Genomic DNA, 21,601 nt, shown 5'->3' on the forward strand with positions numbered 1-21,601 from the left:
GAGAGGTCATGTATTGATCATGTCATTTTTCAATAGATACAGCTTAATATTTTCCTTTAGATTAGCTCTGAAAATGACATTTTCTTATTAATGTATGTTTAAGCCTCAGACCATTGCATTTTATAGTGGTCTGTGTAAATGGAACTCTCATGAATCTCCCAGGACTCTGGTAAACAATTCCATCTTTCTTTTCATGGCCCTTAGTATCAGTAAAAATCACTGACAAAATAATAACCATGCAATACAGAGTGTCTTTTCTATTTTATGTTTATGCCTTTATTTGAAACTATAATTAAATAATGTCAAACTTGCAAATATAACAAAATAGTATCTGCTGTTTGAATATAATACAGGCCAAATTCTATAAACTTTAATTAAGCCAAGCTTGCATTGACCTCAGTAGGAATCTGGTTGAGGATCTCTTTTAATTACCCCTGTCTTAAAATATGTAAGAATTTTCACATTGCTTTTTTCACTCGTAGAACAATGCATGGATAGCTAAACTAATAAAACGTTTAAATAGATACAAATCAAACTTGAAAGGTTTAAACTGTTGTTTTCATCCTGTAAGTCAGCTGAGAAAAAGCATACAGACTGTAGTTCTAAATTATGTCCATAGAGTATTTCAAATCCAGTGAATTAACTCTCCTTTTTTTTCCTATTTGAGCTCATAAATGTTAACCTCAGAAGTGCCTCAGATTCTTCCACTGAAATAAACTTGAACTGACAATAGCCAGATGATGTAAAATTGAAACTGAAATTCTATCCTTGGCCCATCCCATGTTCTTCCCCATAGGTATTAGAAGACTCATAGGAGAGTTAGTGTTTTCACTGCACGTGAACTGCAATATTTGGGCAAAACAGGGCATATAAATTTCTGACTGCCAGGAGAAAGCAATTACCAGCATGGAGAAGATAGCTGGTGGTAAATAAACAGAGCTATGCTAGATAGTGAGTGAGTTTAAAGGTTTATTTAGAATGACTTAGCTTATAGAAAACAGGCCTTGTATTTATCATATATCTTCATTCTTCAAGTTTCTTAATATAAAGGCTAATTATACCACCAAAACACTTTTTGTACGGTATTTTAAAATGAAATAAATTGAGATATGCTGTATTGGACAGCTAAAACCAAGAACAAAACTAGTCACTCATAGCAAAACAAACAAACAGCACTTTGAAAATGCAGTATACCTGGATAAACATTATTTAAGGATAATGGCTCCCATTTGTCAAGCTCCCATATTGTGTCTGGGTGCACTGTGAGCCAGGTGTTATCCTGCTTTTGCAGGTGAGAAAAATCAGCTCACTCGGTGCTCAGAAGCCCCACTGTCCCTGGATGGGAACCCAGACCTGATTCCAAAGGCGGTGGTGCTCTTAACTTATGTAATGTGCTACCTCTCCCGTGATGAACCCTTTCCAGCAGCCCCACTGCTTATCCAGTGCCTTCTCTTTTATTTTGAATACAAGTGCCATGGGAGCCTTTGTGGCTCTGGAGAAGAAGCAAGAGGAACTTTTATGACAGAAGAGTTTTCTTACAAAGTAGTCTCATCTAAGTCTAAGCCCACCCCCTCCTCCAATGCTAAGGGTTAAAGAGGCAAGTAACTTACCTTACAGTCGGTTTAATTCTGAAGCATCCTTCAAGGTGAAATAATATTCTTCACACCACATCTGTCAGTGGACCTACTTTGCAGTTCAGGTGGAGGAGATTTCAGAAGTGGGATTCTAAACTGTGGTTTATCTGAAGTTGGATTATTATCTTGATATCATTATAGGACTCAAGTACAGTGTATTAAAATCTATTAGATCACATTATTTTTTGAGGAGATTCTCCAAATGTTGTTTATTCAGACATCAATACCTTAAGGAACTACAGAGTCACCCCCAACGGGAAGAAGTAATTGTGCTTCAAAGACAGTTTGAAAATAGAAAACAAAGTCTAACTGATGAAAATTGAACTGTTCCTGACTTGAGGAATTACAAATGAAAAGGAGAGCTAATGAATTTCCTGTGTTTGAGGAAGCAACTTTAAAATATATATGTGCATACACACACACACACACACACACACACACACACACACAGACAATAATAAAAACAGTATCACTGCCCTGAATTAATTTTAAGTAATAGTAAATAGTAATACATTAATTAAAAATTCTGTCATCTTTGAGGCGCTTGAGTGGCTTAGTAGTTAAATGTCTGACTTAGGCTCAGGTCATGATCTCCCGGTTCTGCTGTCAGTACAGAGTCTGCTTCAGATCCTCTGTCTCCTCTCTCTCTTCCCCACCCCCTCAAAAATAAATAAATAAACATTAAAAAAAAATTCTGTCGTCTTTGTTCACCTTCCTTTCTGAAAGAAATAAAACAGTATAAAGCTGTAGCCCCCATGTGACCACCACTCACACCATTTACTTCCCCTGAGGCACCAGCAACTTTTTCAGTTTGCTTTCCTTACGTCTCCATAATGCATACCCATATAAATGATATGTAGAATTGTATGCATTTAAATATTTAATTAGATGCTATATTCTACAGCGTATTTCTCTACAGAGTATTTCTTAAAATTTCTTGATATTTTTCTACATTGAGATATATTAGGCTTAATTCACTCCTTTTGACTGCTGAAAGCATTCTGTCATATGTAGATACCCCACTTGATCTATCCATTCCGCTGTTTATGACAGTGCTCCCCATCCTGTGTGAATATCACAGAATGTAACTGCGCAGAAACTCATGTGAATGATTTTTAGGAAACAGAGATGGAAACATAAGAATTGGGTTATGGGTAGGCCTTTCTTATTTTTTTATTTTATTACAGTCTGCCAAATCAGTTGTCTGTAAGAGATGTTACGTTTTTCAAATGTAATATCACTATGAAACTCTTCTTATGAACACCTTTTACTTTTTCTAATTTATTCCCGTTAACCAGGAGTTCGCAAATTAGAGCCTGAGGGCCAGATCTGGTCTCCTGCCTGGTTTTGTAAGTAACTGCTTACTGCTGCTTTCACGCTACAGTGTCAGAATTGAGAGTTGCAAGAGACAATACGGCTCACAAAGCCCAAGATATTTACTCTTTGGCTTTTCACAGAAAAAAAAAAAAATCTACTGACCCCTGTAATAATAGTATTACCTATTATCAATCTATTTACTTTTTTGTTTGGCTTTTTAAGTGATTTAATATTCAGCCACATAAATAAGTAAGATGATTTTAGACTGTGATAGAATCAGTGGAAAAAGGTGATGTGAGTGGGATGAAGACATTAGATAGAGTGGTAGAGAACGTCTGAGAAGATGCCATATGAGCCTAGACGCAGGCGATGAGGAAACCAAGGCTCAGAGAGGGTAAGTAGTTTGTGCAATGTCACTTGGGTAGTAAGTAATAGAAAAGAGTGAGTTTTAAATTCAGGAACAACTCCACATATGGGGCTCTTTCCTCTGTAATACAGCTGTCTTCATACATGCATGTAAGCACAGAACAAAGCAGGTAGGTAAGTGTTGTAGCAGAGAAGCCTAAGCAAAATGGTGTAGTTGTCCTGGGCTTGGCAGGCCAGAGACTAGGGTTCTGATGTGTTGAAATTTGGAATCAGTACTGATGACTGGGTTTGAATCATAGTCCCAGCACTAAGTTTGGCTGAATCACTTAAATTTGCAGCCTTCATTGTTTTTTGGTGGGGCGGGGGTGGGAGGGAACTCATCTGTAAACTGAGGAGGGTGTTTGGATGATCTCCATGGGCTCTTCTGGCTCTCACTTTCTATGATGCTGTGACTTTAGGAGGTGGCATTTGATCTGGGCTTTGGAGGGTGGGGTGATTTTGACAGGCTGCCTTGTAAATGATGGGAAAAGGTATTCCAGGTGGTGAGAACAGTTTTAGCAAAAACATAGTGGCTAGTAACTGTAGAAAGAATGCTGGGAATGGTGTATAATAGTCTGGTCTGACAAGGCTAGAGTTTAATCCTGTACAAGACAGAAGAGGCAAGATACATCTGGCACTGAGCTGAGGGAGGGTCTGAAAGTTATGCTTAGGAGCTGGGGACTTTAACAAGTAACTTTTGTAACTTCTGTAACTTTTACAAGTTACAAGATTCGAAAGGTCTTGTGTCTTTTCTTGAGCATCTCTGTCCAGTGACTGGCCTCTGTGTATGAACAGCTCCAGTGATGAAGACTTCTCTAGGCCATCCCTTCCATTTTCATACATTTTCATACTCTAAGACCGGTTTTCATTACATTGAGTCAAAGCTTATGGGTTCTAACTATACTTTTTCTAAGGTGTAGATAAAATCATTGGAAGATTTTTGATGGTAGAGGAACATGTTCAGGGATATATAACCCGAGGGCCTGAAGGAGGCCTGTTGCAGCACACGTATAATATGTACACCAAAGGTAGAGATAACTTTTAAAAGCCTTTATAAAGCATTCCATTCATGAAATATGTGTGGAACACCTACGATGGGCCAGTCAGTAACCAGGAATCTAGTGATAAGCCAAAATTTCTACTCTCACACTCTTTCCTGGCTCATGGGGAAGATATAGATCATTGTGACAAGGACTCTGGAATTTGGGGGCAGGGGTGCTTCACCAGGCAGATAAGAGGTAAGGAGTCAAAGAGCAGGTAAGGGTTCCTGGAAGTTGAGGAGCTGTCCAGATTGATCAAGGAGGCAGAACGGAGAGAACTTCACACAGGGTGAGCATGGAGATAGAAATGAGAATAAATGTGACCTATTTAAGGAACTAAAAGCTGTTCGTGGCGAGCTGGCACAGTGGACAGAGACTGGTCATGAGGAGCTGTGTGTGCCATGCTAGGGATTTTATATTCTGAATTTGATGAGAAACCAATATATTTTTAATTGCAGTATAAATGACATACAATACCCTGTTAATCTCAGGTGTATATTATAGTGATTCAGTTTTTTTATACTGAATGAAGTAATCCCCATGGTAAGTCTAGTTACCCTCTGTCATCAGAGTTATCACAATGTTATTGACTCTGCTGCCTGTGCCGCACGTTACACCCCCATGACTTATTTATTTCATAACTGGACGTTTGTACCTCTTAATCCCCTGCCCCTTTTCCTCCCACCCTCAACCTTTCTCTGCTCTGGTAACCAACAGATTGTTTCCTGTATCTGTGAGTCTGTTTCTGTTTTGTTTTGTTTGTTCATTTGTTTTGTTTTTTAGATTCCACATGTAAGTGAGATCATAGAATATTTGTCTTTCTCTGATTCACTTATTTCACTTAGCGTAACATTCTCTAAGTCCATCCACGTTATTGCAAATGGTAGGATTTCATTCTTTTTGTGGATGAGTAATATTCCATTGCATATAATACCACAATTTTTTAGCTGCATTTATTTATTTTGAGAGAGAGAGAAAGAGAGTGCTAGTGGAGGAAGGGCATTGTACTCCACTGTCAGTACAGAGCCCAACACAGAGCTCAAACCCACGAACGGTGAGATCATGACCTGAGCTTAAGTCGGACACTCAATGGACTGAGCCACCCAGGTGCCTCTAACACATCTTCTTTTTCCATTCATTTAATGATGTACACTGGGTTGCTTCCATATCTTAGCTATTATAAATAATGCTGCAATGAACTTTGGGTTGGTATTTTCATCTTCTTCAGATAAATACCCAGAAGTAGAATTGCTGGATGGAATGGTAGGTCTATTTTTAGTTTTTTCCATACTGCTTTTTTCCACAGTGGTTGCACCAATTTATATTCCCACCAACAGAACACAAGGGTTCCATTTTTTCCACACCTTTGCCAAAACATGTTGGTTTTTGTCTTTTTGATAATAGCTAATCTGACAGGTATGAGGTGATATCTCATGCTGGTCTTGATTTATATTTCCCTGATGATTAGTGATGTTGAGCATCTTTTCCTTGTGCCTGTGGCTCTCTGTATGTCTCCGTTGGACAATTTATGTTCGTGTTCTCTGCTCATTTTTAGAGTGAATTACTTGTTTTTTTTTTTTTTTATATTAGAAGTCAGTATTCTTTTTTTTTTGCATTTTCTTCTCTAGTTTATATTTGAAATTTTAATTCCAGTATAATTAACATACAGTTTTATATTATTTTCAGGTGTACAATATAGGGATTCAACAATTCTGTACATTACGCAATGCTCATCATGATAAGTGTACTCTTATTTTTAAATTTAAATTCGAGTTAGTTAACATACAGCGTTGTCATGGCTTCAGGAGTAGAACCCAGTGATTCACTTCTTACATATGACACCCAGGGTTCATCCCAAATACTTTCATCTATTTCACCCATTCCCCTCATCACCTTCCCTGTGGTAACCATCAATTTGTTCTCTGTAGTTAAGAGTCTATCTTTGCTTTGTCTCTTTTTTTTCCGTTGTTCATTTGTTTTGTTTCTTAAATTTGAGATATGAGTGAAATCATATGGTATTTGTTTTTCTCTGACTTACTTCACTTAACGTTATATTCTGTAGATATATCCATGTTGTTGCAAATGGCAAGATTTCATTTTTTTTTTTTTAACAGAGAAGTAGGTACTCTTAGAAATAATTTTTCCTGGGGGCACCTGGGTGGCTTGGTTGAGCGTCTGAATTCAGCTTAGGTCATTATCTCACGATTTGTGAGTTCAAGCCCCACATCAGGCTCACTGCTGTTAGCACAGAGCCCACCTCAGATCCTCCATCCCACTTCTCTGCCTCTCCCCTTCTTGTGCTCTCTCAAAAATAAGTGGAAATGAGGGGCGCCTGGGTGGCTCAGGCGGTTGAGCGTCCGGCTTCGGCTCAGGTCATGATCTCGCAGTCCGTGAGTTCAAGCCCCACATCGGGCTCTGTGCTGACAGCTCAGAGCCTGGAGCCTGCTTCCTATTGTCTGTCTCCCTTTCTCTCTGACCCTCCCACGTTCATGCTCTGTCTCTCTCTGTCCCAAAAATAAATAAACGTTAAAAAAGATTTTTTTAAAAATAAGTGGAAATGGGGTGCCTGGGTGGCTCAGTTGGTTAAGCGTCCGACTTCAGCTCAGGTCATGATCTCGCGGTCCATGGGTTCGAGCCCCGCGTTGGGCTCTGTGCTGAGGGCTTGGAGCCCGGAGCCTGTTTCAGATCCTGTGTCTCCCTCTCTCTCTGACCCTCCCCCATTCAAGCTCTGTCTCTCTCTGTCTCAAAAATAAATAAATGTTTTAAAAAAATTTAAAAAAATAAGTGGAAATATTTTTAAAAATAATAATTTTTCCTCCCTAATTTATAGAACATACATATACTCCTTTTAAATATATTAGAACATATGGAAAATATGAAGGAAGAAATAAAAATCATCTTTAATCTCACTAATAATAAATAACAATTGTTAAAACATTTTGGTGTATTTCTAACCAAGTGTGGTTCTGCGCATGCATAGATAGAGAAGAAAAGCATGATCTTATTGCAAAATATAGTTTGTATCCGCTTTTTAAATTGTAACATTGTGTGTCAGCATTTCCTAGGCCATGTCATTAAAAATTATTTGACAATTTAACCTCCAATGTTGATATTTAATAGCATAAAAGATGACTGTGTCTTATTATACTTGAATGCCTCACAATGGGTTAAATTAAGTTGCTTGCGTTTTTCAGTATTATAAATGATGTTGTGATAAATAGCCTTGTTTGTAAATATGTATTCATATCTGCCTAGTTCCTTGGGGCCATGTCAGTGGTTGCCTCTTAGAAACAGGAGTGTGGTGGACTTAAGTGTGTATATTTGAAAAGCCATTATGACAGCAGTGTGAAGGGTGGATTGGAAAGAGGTGATCCAGAGAGGCAAGGACAAAAAAGATGCTATTTGAGCAATTTAGCCCATATATAATATAAGAGTATAAACTAAGTTATTGGCAACAAGGTCAGAGAAAAGAGCACATGGTAAGATTCTTAAGGTGTTTGCTTGTTTGCTGGTTGTTTGTATAACAACTTTCTAGGAACTTGATGAAAGCTATCAGCATTTTGTACATAGTAGTTCATGGGTTTAGGGACCTCTAAGATGGCTGTAGTTGGTAGGGCAAAGAGAGTAACAGGAGTTAATGGTTCTTTTCTCTGAGAGAGGAATACCTATTGAAGAGAGAATAGGTTTGAAGGGTTGGTTTGGGGAAGAAGAATTTATGAGCACAGTATTAGATACATCAGGCAAAACTGTTAGGGAGATAGTTTATGAATGGATTTAATAGCTCAGGAGGAGGTCAGAGCAGGATGTGAGAATGTGGGAGCCATCTTCACAATAGAGCCTGTATTGAGACCCTGGACACAAGAGCAATCCTGGATGTCAGGGTGTTTATGAGAAGAGTACTGGATATAACTGGGGAGACTACTTACTCCTATGTAGGAGGCAAGGGGGAAACTAGAGAAAGAGTGAGGGGATAAGTATGGAGAAATCCAGAAGAGAATGGTGTTGAGGAAGCCAAGAGAGAAAAGAGTTCTAAGGGAAAAGTCATCAAACTGTCAAACGTTGCCAAGGTCAAGCAAGGAAAGAGACTGGAGAGTATCCACAGGAGCAGTTTGGGTCACCTGTAGATATGGGGTGAGCAGAGTCCGAGGAGCTGTGGGGTGGAAGCCAGAGTGCAGCTATGCAGTGAGGAAAGAAGGGAGCCGAGGAAGCAGAGCGTGCATGGCTTTTTTCTAAGAGACCTTCTTGTGAGGGGCTGGGGACAGCAAGGTGATAGCTGCAGAGAGGTGGAGCCAACGGAAAGCTCACTTTTCCTTGTGTATGTTAAACAAGGAAAGCTAGAATCCAAATTGTCACATGACTTTGATTACTTCTCCAACGTTTGCCATTTGCCATGTTTAAAATCTGTTATTGGTGATTATTTTTTCGGATGTTGTGTACCGTGTTGAAGCTTCCCGTGAAAGTGCTGCTGCCCAGACACCTAGTGTCCTGCTTCAAGTTCTGTTGAAACAGGCTGAGACTCCTGTGTTTGCTCACATGGTCTCACTGTGTCTTGGTGAGAGTCCCTCTCAGTTTCTAAGCTGCAGCGTGCTACTATTTGCTGCTACGGTTTTAAAATTACAGAATAAGACTTAAGTCCTTGAAGTTTGACCTTACCTGAAGAATTGGTCAAAAATGGCAAATGTTTAAATGTTGCAGTTTAGAGAATGTCTTTATTGTGTTGCCAAACGCTGAATGACAGAGAGCTTTAATTCTAACGAGCCCTAATTAGAAAGGGGGGGGGGAATCAAAGAGTGATGTCAACCAGAATCAAAGTGAACCAGAACAAGAAATACTTTTATTGGTTGCAGAACATTGACAATGTGTGTTATAGTCTTATTCACTTCCTTTACTTGCAGTGAAAATACTGCAGGCTGTCTCTAGGGGGTTCCGATAGTCTTACCAAACACATAATCATTTTGATAGGTGTTTTTCATTGGTAATATGATGCTCTTTGGGACTGCAGAAAATTATTTATTTTTATAGATATGCTAAATGATTCTTGGCCCTAAAAAACAAAATATGGCAAATGTTTCTAATATAGGAAGAAGTGGATAGTCAAGGCAACGTATCCACTGGTTTCTTAACAGTGAGTTAGCCATTTTTTGAGTATTATTTCTCTCAGCACAATTGCTTTAAAGATGTTGGCATCAAGAAAAGAGGGCATTGTTTTATAATAGAAAACAGTTATCCATATAAAATGTTAAATAAAGGATATATACATGTACATATACATCAGTGCATATGTACATACACATACCATATATGCATATGATTTTGCTGTATAAAGAACCTGGTTATCTTTCTGTAAGATAAGATTTTATCTGAAATTCTTGGCCCTTTCTTCTTTGTTTGCTTTCTAGTGAAGTTCATTATTATATCCCTTGCCTCCCTTTGGACCACTCTTCCTCCCCATCCTGTCTAGAACCTTTAGGCCATTGCTTTAATCATTCTTTCCTAATTCTAGCCCACTCTTCTTGCTCTGTGACTTTTTACTGAATCTAGTCCATTCTGCCCAGCCTCAACCTCACTATTTGACATCTTTGCTATTGTACCTGGGCTGGTGAGCACTGTTAACTAAAACTTGACAAGGATGCCAGTTGTAGCCTCTGTGAATTCATGGTCCCCAATTTGTTAAGCCCTCGAGATGGCCTGAGCAATCCTACAAATCCCTTTCTGGTTGTTCTACACTGTCACCCCCATCTTCAAATTTCCTCCCTGCCAAAACTATTCCCTCAGTTTTGGAAAATGATCTTGACTCCTGTTTTCTTGAGGCCACCAGCAGGAACTCCTGAACAGCAATCCTTTCTGCTACTCTCTACAACTACCTGCACATTTTCTCAACCCATATCGCCTTCTATTATTTTCCTGCTTTTTCTCCTTAACTTTGTCACCAGGCTACTCCAAGGAATAGTGCTTGCTTGCTTACCCTTCTGTTCTCTGGTTTTCATCCAAACTGCTCTTACCAAAGTTAACCTATTAATGCCCATGAGATAGTGTTCAATCTTTGCCTAATTTGCATCTATCATATTCTAACATTACTGAGCACCACTGCTAAGCGTCTTCCTCCATTTTTATGAGACCCCCCCTCACTTATGGATTCTCTTCCACCTTAGGGTTCTTACCAATTCAAAGTTGCCATTTTCCTAAAAGAGCAGGAAAAGATTTGAGCATCTAATGCTTTACAAAATAATAATTGGTATGAATACTTATAATTCAGTATTACCTATACTTCTAAAATTATATTTTTTTATCCTAAATATATTACAATTTGGTACTCATTGTACTTTTAGAAAATAGGAAATCTATATTAATCATCCTTGATTTCTTCTTTCCTAGTTGATGAAGGAGTTCCCCTTGCTGAGCATGTTCAACATCCATGAAAACCTTCTAGAAGCACTTCTGGAACTACAAGCATATGCTGATGTTCAGGCAGTCTTAGCAAAGTATGATGGTGAGTCCTTGGTTATTTTCATCTACTTGAGGATTTTTCTTTTCTTGATGTATTTCAACGATTAGATTGGAAAGACCATTTCAAATAGTACAGCAGCACTTTGATAACTATCCACTTATAGAGTTTTCACCTACAGTTTTATGATGGCATTTTTAAAAATCTTAGAGTTTAATGGTTGGTTTTTAGTGGGGGCCAGAAATGTCATGTGGCCTGTGCTACATTCCTCTCCTTCCCTCCCAGTAGGTTCCCCTTGTACTCTTCCCATCAACAAGAGCTATGCATGCTCTGCTTTATTGCGTCCATGGTCAGGAATCACTCAGAATCTCTGCAGGCAACACAGATCCTGTTAGGACAGCCCTGACTGTTCGAGTCCTTGCTGCGACCCCACATCAGGTGACTGTGACCACTACCTGTTGGTCATGTTGATCCTTTGAAGCAATATAGAACAGCTAGTGGCCCTTACTGCAGCCCTTATGATAGCTTAGTAAATATTTAAAGATAAAATAATGTGCCCTTCATCCCAGGTCTTCTCCTCATTAGCAGAATACCCCCCATCTCTTCACGTGAAGGGCTTTGAAATCCCTTTACCGTCTAGGTTACTTACCCGTGAAGTTATTCCATTTTGCCTGTTATTAATAAACTGACACATCTCAAAGATTTCCAAACTCTTGTGTTAATATTGCCATTGTCTGTGAATTCACTGATTGATTAATTGCAAAAGAACTACCCACATAATTACCTGCCATGACCTAGCTACTGGAATCTCTGCAGAATTTTATGCCATTCTACCTTATTTAATTAACTCTCTCCCCAAAATAAACATGTTTGCTTATAAAATGGACATTAGGGAGTGATTACTTTTGTCACATACTAATTTTTTGCTTTATGAAATATTCTTTTCCTTAGTAAAGCATCTTCAGTGCATTTAAAGAACCATTCAAATCTAACTTCCCAGGAACTCCTCAAACAAATAGAACAAGCCATTTTATTTTAATACAGTTCTTCATAAGGAATCTCTGAAGTAGGTTGGAGTTGTCCTCTCCTACAATTGGGGAAACTGAGCATTGGGAGACTGTTTTAGTTTTGTTTTGTTGTTAATTCTTGCTCAAATCAATGGAAACTATAAGCCCTCAGCCAGTGATGGCATTACTTGGCCTGTGTGAACACAAGCACCCTGTGTAACAAGATACATGCTACCTAGTATGGAACTGATTTTAGAAAGACAGAAAAGTATTTGTGGCATACTTTATAGTAAACAAAATAAAAACTGTTTGGCCTTCATGTCAGCTCACTTTTGTTCTCTGTTTATTTGCTGGAATCTCACTATTTGTCTGACCTTGGGAATCTAAGCCATAAGACTAGCTTACAGGCAAAATGCTCACACATTGAGGGTCTTTTGGTATAAAAGGAACCCAGTACCATGCACTGGGTTCATGTGGCCATGCACATTTTTTAGATCCTACCCTGTAGCCATCAATGCCATAGCAAGGGTTCAGTGTTCTCATCCCTAGTGCTGACCTGTGCTCAACCTGGTACACCAAGGCTTAAGAAAAAAAAGATGTAACTGGTAAAGCCTTTGATATCTCAAATCCCATAAGGCTCCTTTCATGACGATCTCAGTTCGTTACAGAAATCATCAGCTTTGTGTTATAAGACCGATTGTAAAATAGAGAAATGAACTCATTTGGAGCTTTCTGTCATCTCTGTCTATCCCGTTGCACAGCCTCTGTTCCACACCAACCAAATGCTGATTTATTAGATTCTGATAACATATGTTCACATTATTTGTTACAACAGCCCGTCCCACCCTCCACTAAAACTTGGCTCACGCTTTGCAAAATTCCTTTGTTGCAAATGGACAAACTCACCATACCAGGGCCCTTGTGTTGAGCTTTGTTTATGTTGTGTACCTGGCAACAGACATGATGTTCTTATTCATTATTCATGGAAAAAGAGCCTCATTAGTGGCAGGACACATACTGTTGCTGAGATGCCTTGTTAGGGGTTTTGAGTTCAGCAGTTGTCAATAGACTGCAGATGACCTAACCCCGACTGAATTCTGGAGGGTGTTTTGGTGCGGACTTGGCTCAGGCCTCAGTCATTTACAGTAGAAATATAATGAAGTGGCTGCTGAAGTTACTGTTCTTGTAGAACAAGCCGCAACCACACAAGACTTTTAAAAAACATGCCTCTTGTTCCTCACCCCATACCATAAAATGGGCTGTTTCAAGTTCATCCCTCCTGCTTTTCCAGGAGACCCAGAGGATCTTGACTGAATTGTTGCCTCATTTTCTGGCCCTGTACAAGGTGTGGGTGCTTTAGAGGGCTTGGAGTACAGACAGCAGTTAGGGGTGCCCTGTTCTTCGCCCTGGTTCAGATGTCATCAGTCTAATCTATGAGATGCTGGAGACAGCACTTTGAATCCCAGCCTCTCCATGCCTGTTCACAGAGCCACACCCAGAGCAATAGGATTATATGTTATCTTTGCAAGTTGGAATGCTCTTGTTGGGTAGTTGTTTCTTGGATGGTTTATGGGTACAGTCCTTCTTTATTACTTTTGCTCAGTGGCCGAATTTTTTAAAGAGTGCGTTGGGAAGTTATGACATAGTGGGGTTTGTACTGCTGTTCTGACCTTTGCGAAAGGATTTAGAAGTATGGCAAGGTGCAAGGGGAAACCAACATGTTCAAAGAAAGGAGGAAGGTAACATGTATCCCTTTGCTTCAGCCTTTTTGTTCTTCATCTTTAAAACGATCTTTTTTGCCTTTGAGTTTTAAAAGTGACATTCACAAACTCCATTTGCAGTGAAGCACATAGATCCCTCGGAGGATTACCGGTTACTTGTTCATACCTCTCTGTAATCTGCCGTCTAATTTGGATTCTGCCCTTTAGATATCTTCTCATGTTATGTTATTCCAGCCATTAGTCTGAAGTGCTGTCTTGCTATCCTTAGGAGTTTTCATACTCTTTTCAATTTGCTAACTCACATTATGGGTGGGCAGTTTTTATCCAGGTGGTTGATCCTGCTCTTAGAGTCCTTCATACAATGACTAAAATAACTGTGGCAACAGCTAGTATTTATTGAGTTCTTACATTGTGTCAGGGTCAGACATGATTCTAAGCTCTATGCAGATAAACTCATTTATTCTTACCACAAGCATAGGAGGTAGATACTATTATTAGCCCCATTTTATAGCTGTGGTAACTGGAACAGAGAGAAGTTAAGTAACTTGTTCAGATGCAGAGCCTAAGACGTTAAAGTAAAGCCATGGAGATGTTATATGGTGAAAGAAAAGAGATAAACTGAGGTCAGTCTTTGTTCAGTAAGATATGAATTTCATGAAGAAAGGAAATCCAGGATAAAAAGAGGTGGTCTGACTCTAGGCCCTTGGTCTTAGCCATCTTGCTTCCACTGTCTCTGCTGTTGGCAGTATTTTTTATTTTTATTTTTTATTAACACCACTCTTATTATTGTTATTATTAGCTATAGTTTACTGAGGACTTACAATGTGCCAAGCACATTATACACGTTCCTCTAATATAATAATAATGTTACCTATAACATCATGCACATTACCTCTAGCCCTCAATAACCTGCAAGGAGGTAGTTATTCCATGTTAGCAGATGCAGAAACTGAGGCTTGTGGATTTAAGTAACTTTCAAGATCACTTTCTTTGAAAACTGCAGAACTGGAATTCAAATCCAGGTCTCTCTGGCTCTAAAAGCCCATGTGTTTTTCATAAATGTAAGCTTTGCTGAAATGACTTGCTCTGCTTCTCTCACTACTTTTAGAAAGGCATGAATTAAGTGGGCTGGAGCCATGGTGCAGAATTTCAGTGATGCCAAAGTGTCTTTTAAGATTCTTTAAGAACGTGGTATATCTCTATTTGCTTGTCTTTCTGAAATTCTCTTCAAAATCTGGCTTTCTAGGGGGCGCCTGGGTGGCGCAGTCAGTTAAGCGTCCGACTTCAGCCAGGTCACGATCTCGCGGTCCGGGAGTTCGAGCCCCGCGTCGGGCTCTGGGCTGATGGCTCAGAGCCTGGAGCCTGTTTCCGATTCTGTGTCTCCCTCTCTCTCTCTGCCCCTCCCCCGTTCATGCTCTGTCTCTCTCTGTCCCAAAAATAAATAAACGTTGAAAAATCTGGCTTTCTATTTTCAGTCACCTTGTGCCTGATTTCTTTAGTCACAAAGATTTGATGTATGGCGTTCATTTAATTGGAGATTTATCAACTTTTTTTTTTTTTTTAGTCATACATTAGCTATAAACACAGGAATGTTTTTAAGATCATTAAGTCATCAGAACTTCTTTCAGAACAATTGAGAAAGTTGTTACAAGCTTTGGGTTGCCTTTCAAAGGTACTTATAGACCACCTATGTTGAAAACCTAAGTCTCAAAGATTAGGGTGGCGATGTAGAAAAGAATTCATGCATTTTTTATTCATTATCACTTGTGCATTTCAATTTTAGAAGAATCTTATAGAACAACTGAATGTGAACTTGAGTGCTATAAGATACCTTCGGGAGTGTCTAGTTTTGTCTGTCTCTAGTCAGCGGTCCTTGGGGACACAAAAGGCAGTCACAGATGATGATGAAGAGAACTTGCCCGGTGCCAGCCTGCTGAGATCAAGCCCTAGCTCTGCCTTTCACTAGCTGAGTGAACTTCGGCAAATTACTTAGTCTTCTAAGCCTTGGTTTCCTTCTCTGGAAATGGAATCAAGGCTTAGAAAGGCTGAGTAACTTGCTCACGATCACATAGCTGGGAATTTGTTGTGAAGATTAAAATAGTTAAACCATGTTAAATGTTTAGAACAGTGTGGGGTACACATTAAGTATTCAATAATTCTTAACCATTGTAAAGAGCCAGGATCACCACTCCTGACCTTCACCACTGTTCTCCATCAGTTTTGTTCAAAAGGAGAACCGTATATAAAATGTTAGTTAAAATGAGGGAATAAGAGCCCCGTCTTGTGCCCCCCGACAAGACAGTGTTGTGGCCTACTATTAAAATTAATTATGGATCTAGTAGGACAGGTAGGTAGATAGATATTTGATAAGAATGGAAATGTTTAGTTTTATCTACTGATAATCCTTAAGCTTTTGGAAAGCCGATAAAAAAAAGTGCCAGGAATTTCACTCTGATCAAAAGACAAATTGTTTCAGCCTTGGGGCAATTTGCACCAATGGAATTACAAATCCAAGTTCTTCTGGATATTTACTCCATTAGATCATTCAGTGATTGCCCTAAATTTGGGGACAGAAATTTCCCTGTGAGGGACAACTGGTCTTTTATATAGTCATGAATGTTATATAAATGCAACAACTGTATCAAGACCATTTTTACTGGTGCCATTGAGCCCATCCTAAATTAGCACTATTATCTGCTATCTGGTAATGTGCAGAGGGTATACTTTTAAGATCAGGACATGTTTCTAACACTGGGGGAAATACTTTCATCTCAGTAGATTGAAAACAGAGGTTCTAAAGAAAGCACTGGGGAATTACTCTATGTTGAGACTATTCAGAGAATAAGCTTTTTGCTGATACTGTTTTGCAGAGTCAGCATGTAGTTATAAGCAAAAATTTCGTAAACTTTGTTCATTGCCCAAGGCCTTACAACTAACACAAGCTACTCAACTATCATAACAGTTCCTTTGAAGTAGTCACTGGATACTCTCTCTTTGCATGAGGCTATCTTCCATTTATGTTTAAGGAATGGGCAAGAATAAGAGGGATTTGAGATGCCAGGAAGACCAGTCAGTAAAATCTGTATTTAGGCCATCAGTGTCAGGCTTTGAGCGTCAGGCAGTCCAGACCTCCAAAACAGTGCTTTTCAGTCAAGTGTGTAGTTGTGAGTTTTGATGCCATAGGCACAACAGCTTCTGAGATGTATCTACTACAAAATTAAACTGTATTCAAGAAAGAAGGTTTGAAATGCAATCAGTCCCAGGTGACAGACTGTAAGCCCAGTCTGGCTCCCTTTCCTGGGCTGGCTCTTATGGAAAAAGTCAAGATACCAAGGCAAGTGTTGAAGAGCATCCTTGTGTAAAAGATAGGCAAATGAATCACATAGCTGCTTCATTGGAGGGGGGGAAAAAAAAAATATATATATATATATATATATATATACATACACACACATCAGCACTGATACCATGGGCTATGGTTTCAGGCTGGTAAGCATGAATCACTGAGAAATGATGGCCTTTTATAGCTTTGTACGGGGTGTCCTGCTGACTTGGAAACCAAAAGGTAGATCTGTCAAGTGGACTAGGCCTTTGAAGTTAGCAAATGATTGTCTGTCATATTATATGCAATGAGCAGGAGTTCTAATGATAGGTATTATTTCAATAAAGACTGTATGCATGAGAAATTTCTATTGTCTCTGATGATGGAAGATTTTTTATGAATGCATACATATGTAATTCACATAGTTGGCACTCAAACAAACCCTCTAAATTTATATTGGCTTTCATAACCCTATTGTCTCGTTATCGTAATTTACCAAGGTAACATCCCTCCCCAGCCAGCCGTTACCATCCCATAAACTGCCGTGCTGGACTCCAGGGCACTAGCCACAGAAGGGCTCTCTGACACAGACCTTCTGGGGTAATCCAATCCAAAAGTTGCAAATAACATCTGGTGTTTGACTTTATAGCATGAGATGAATTTTTCTGGGTGTAGTTGAATCTGTGTTGCCTGCCCCTCCCCCTGCCCCAAATTACTAAGGTCATGTAGTATTTCCCTGATTGAATCATTGAACTCCCAGGTGGCATTTCTTTTTGAGGTTCTGGTATAGCAATCCTTTTTATTTTTTCAGTGAAGCTTTTCCCTTTGGTTGAAAGGGGACCTTGGATTGGCTTTTTAAATGTGGGACAAAAAGACTTCAGACTGTCTTAAACCAAACCAAACCAAACCAAAACAAAACAAAACAAAACAAAACAAAACAAAACAAAAAACTAAGGACAGAATTCCACATTTCTATTCTTTTCTTTGTATCATATCATGTACAGAAGTAAACTCAGAAATTTTACTGAAGAAAGCCACATGAAGGACAGCATCACATAATGGGATAGTCATAATACATCTCATCCAAAAATAGGTTAGGAAAGGGAAATGGGCTGCATTTTTATTTGTTTTTAATTTTTGTTTGTTTGGTCATTCAGTTTATGGCTCCAAAAGTGTCTGTCAGGACCAAATGTGTGGATTAATGTAAACTTCCAGTGTATCAATATGTTGCCTGACCAAGAAAAGGGTTGTTGTTGTTGTTTATTTATTTTATTTATTTTGAGAGAGAGAGAGTACAAGTGAGTGGGGGACAGGCAGAGAGTGAGGGAGAGAGAATCCCATGCAGGCTCCGCACTGTCAGCTCAGAACCCAACACGGGGCTTGACCCCATGAACCATGAGATCATTACCTGAGCCAAAGTTGGACGCTTAACCGACTAAGCCACCCAGGTACCCCAGGGATACTTTATATTCCATAATCTTAAATGACTATAGAGAGTAATTAGGGTTTTTTTTTTTTTTCAAATTAATTCAGCAAGGCTGCATCAGATCCTTATATTGAAAATATTAATTTTTAGGTGCTTTCAGATTCAGAGATGAGTATAACCTATTCTGTGTTGCCAAGAAGCTTTCAGTCTGGTGGAGAAAGATGTAAAGAAACCCAAACCAAAACCAACCACAGTAAATTGAGGTGAGATGTATCAGTGCTCAGTAAATCTGTTTGAAACATGCTGTAGAGGTACAGAGAAAGAAACCCTTTGAGAGCAAGCCCTGTGTTCTCTTCCCAGACACTCGTGTGTGAGGGTAGACATTCAGAACAGCTGTAGTGAACGAATGACTTGTTAGTTGGAGATGCCCTATGACGTAGTGTCCTCATTTGTGAGGTGCTGTGGGACTTACTTATGCTGTCTGCTACCCTTGAAAACATTGTTTTAGAATTATAGATATGAAATTGACCCTCCACTGACCTAGCTCATGCATAGGAACAGTAGTGATCCTTTTAAAATTACATCTTATTATTATTGTAGATGAACAAAAGGAAATTAGGTCAAAAAGATGATCACTGAAAAAACTGTTCTATCTAAAGTTTTGCCCCATGGGTTTTCTGAGACACGTCAGATTGACAGTTTTACTCATAATTACATAAATTTCTCCCAAGATTATTACACTGAATTTCAAGTTTGATATTATGAGCATTTATGACTTTTGAAAACTTAAGAGTCATTCTCCCTGAGATGACCTTTTCTTTCAGTGGCCTCATTCCCATACAGGGTCCTAGGGAGCCAGAAGAGGTGTGGTTTAACTTCCCTGTTTTTGGCCAAAAACCCTTCTACTTTCCTTCAACCTTGTCAGCTTGTACTCTTGCTTTCTTCCTGCCTCACTTTTTAATTCCACTGCTGTTTCAAATAGACATCTAGATTTAGAACACCAGTACCGTTTCACCCATTTTGCTAAAACTGCAGAAGCAGTGATAAATGCAGTACACATGTTGAGAAATAACAAGTTTCTGGCGCCCTCCTTAAACACGCATCAGTACTGACACTTTTGGCTTCCAGAAGCTAAATTAGGTCTAAATGTTTACATATCAAAGGGAGCTAATATCAGGTGATTTGAGATGTTAGTATATTAACCTAAGATTTCATTCAGCAAACACAGAACCACCAGCTATGTTTTAGGCAGTGTTTTGGATTGTGGGTACAAAGTGATGAAGAAACAGTTTTATTCCTGAAACTCACCATGTAAGTAGGAGAGGGGAGTAAGAAAACAGTTGCTGTAAAGACTGCAAGGGAAGCCTTCCTGGTGGAGGTGGAGTCTGAATTGAGCCAGACAGTGAAAATACTACAGACAAAGAGCTCACGGAAAGGTTCAGGAGCAAGATTGACCCAGCCTGCATGGAGTACTCCATGTATCCTATAAAGCAGAGGGATGGTGGAAGGCTACAGCAAAGGGCTGAATATGCTTTGGGCAAGTTAGGTAGGGACCAGATCTCACAGAGCTTTGGACCTAATTCTATAGGCCCTGGAGAGAGACCATGCATGAGGCAATCTCAGCAGAGATGGTCTCCAGTCTGACCTCAAAGTAGAGAGAGTGGCACAGTGGATTCATACTATTTTTTTGACTTGAGGTGGTTGAGGGATGAGCACATGATGTTAGAAGCACTAGAGTGAGTGGAAACACATGGTGTTAGAAGACATCAGGGAGTAAAAAGCCACTGAAGAGCACCGGTGAGGTGGTTTCAGATGCTGCAAAGAAGCAGGATTCTATCAGGGAGATATTTGCTCAGTTTTTCAACCAATCAGTATAAAAGAGTTTATTAGAGTTTGGTTTTTAATCTTTAAACAACTAATGGGAATCCCAGTACAGAAACTTTTTTATTTCCTGGGTTATTAAAACTTATTATTTTAAGCTGTAACCATTTAATTTCATTTGCTTTCTGGTGATCTCTTAACTACAGGAAATTGAGGCCTATGTAGACCTAGCATATACCTTGGATAATCTGTTAGGGGGGGTGTAACTAAGACACAGTTAGAGCCTGCCAAGACTCATACAGCCCATTAACATCAGGTAACTTCTGCTGAGTCATAACAATGACACGGGGAGAAAAAATGTGGAATGGGGAACAGGTGTGAGTGTCCACCTAGTCCTTAAAGGTTGTGAATTTAGAGAGTGCAGTACAGGATGTGAATGCCTGTGTGTGTGGATCTACAAGTCTCATTTGCCAAAAGCAGAGCATCCTATAAATCCGTGCTTTGCTGACACTTCAGTTAGTACTAAAGTGGTCAAAGCCTAAGAGTAATTAATATGCTGAATTTAATTTTTACCAAAATGGACGAACCTTAAGAGAAGGAGATCGTGTTGTCTTCTTATAGCTCACAGTCGTAAAAGTAGGGAGCATTAGACAGATTTCCTGAATCTAATAACAAACAAGTAGCAACAAAAGCCAAAAGCTATGCCCTTTTTTAAGTTAGAGGAAAGATAAATATAAACCCCTAACTTGAGACTCAATAAACAGCTTTGTGCTGACACCATTTGGCAAAGGAAGACACAGAGAGTTTTAAGTGGAGAGTGGTTCAAGAAGGATGGGAGAATCTACAAGATGACATTATAGGTATTCCCAACTGGAAGAAAATGTAAAGGAAAACAAATGATTAAAGTATATGAAAGGTCAGAATGACAAATAGTTAAAGTGGGGTAGAGCTTGTAAGCAGGTATTAAAGGTGGCTAAAGTTCAGAGGAGGCAAAAGTCTCAAGACTTTCTTTGTGAGGCTGTTTTCTGAGCAAAATGATGCAGAAAGTGTAAGGATGATAAGGGGAGTACACGCAAGCATCACAGTGGCAGTATGGGGTGGTGACAAGAACCTGCTATTGTGAGACCAGTTCTGTTACTAATTAGTAAGTAAGCTCATAAGCATTTCACTTAGCTTCTCTGGTCCTGTATTTCTTCATCTGTAAAATAAAAGATTTTATTGACCTTCACAGTTGTGTGCTGTTGTCCAATTCTTTGATCTATCCTGTAGTTCTCCTATTTGGAGAAGACAGTAATGTGTTTATAAGTTGATGAGAATATGCCTTTATTCACTCCTATATTCTGTTTGCCCTCAATAATTGTGATTCTCTTTTTGTTTGTTTAGAATTTCAGCAAATAAGTCAATACCAGTAAAATTCTAGGAGATGACTATATGTGGTTTATTAACATTTAGGAAAGAAAGAG

At 39.1% G+C, this 21,601-nt stretch overlaps 1 protein-coding gene across 6 annotated transcripts in view; it reads left to right on the top strand.

Annotated features, from left to right (window-relative positions):
* The window catches only part of ST7 (suppression of tumorigenicity 7), a 251,253-nt gene that overhangs the window by 179,808 nt on the left and 49,844 nt on the right, over positions 1 to 21,601 (top strand). For all 6 annotated transcript variants that reach the window (XM_045495396.1, XM_045495398.1, XM_045495395.1 and 3 more), the window contains one exon: positions 10,772 to 10,886. In XM_045495396.1, the coding sequence (XP_045351352.1) occupies positions 10,772 to 10,886 (115 nt within the window). The remainder of the gene's footprint in view (positions 1 to 10,771; positions 10,887 to 21,601) is intronic.

This window comes from Leopardus geoffroyi, chromosome A2 (assembly GCF_018350155.1).
Source record: "Leopardus geoffroyi isolate Oge1 chromosome A2, O.geoffroyi_Oge1_pat1.0, whole genome shotgun sequence".
NCBI classification, from domain to species: Eukaryota; Metazoa; Chordata; class Mammalia; order Carnivora; family Felidae; genus Leopardus; species Leopardus geoffroyi.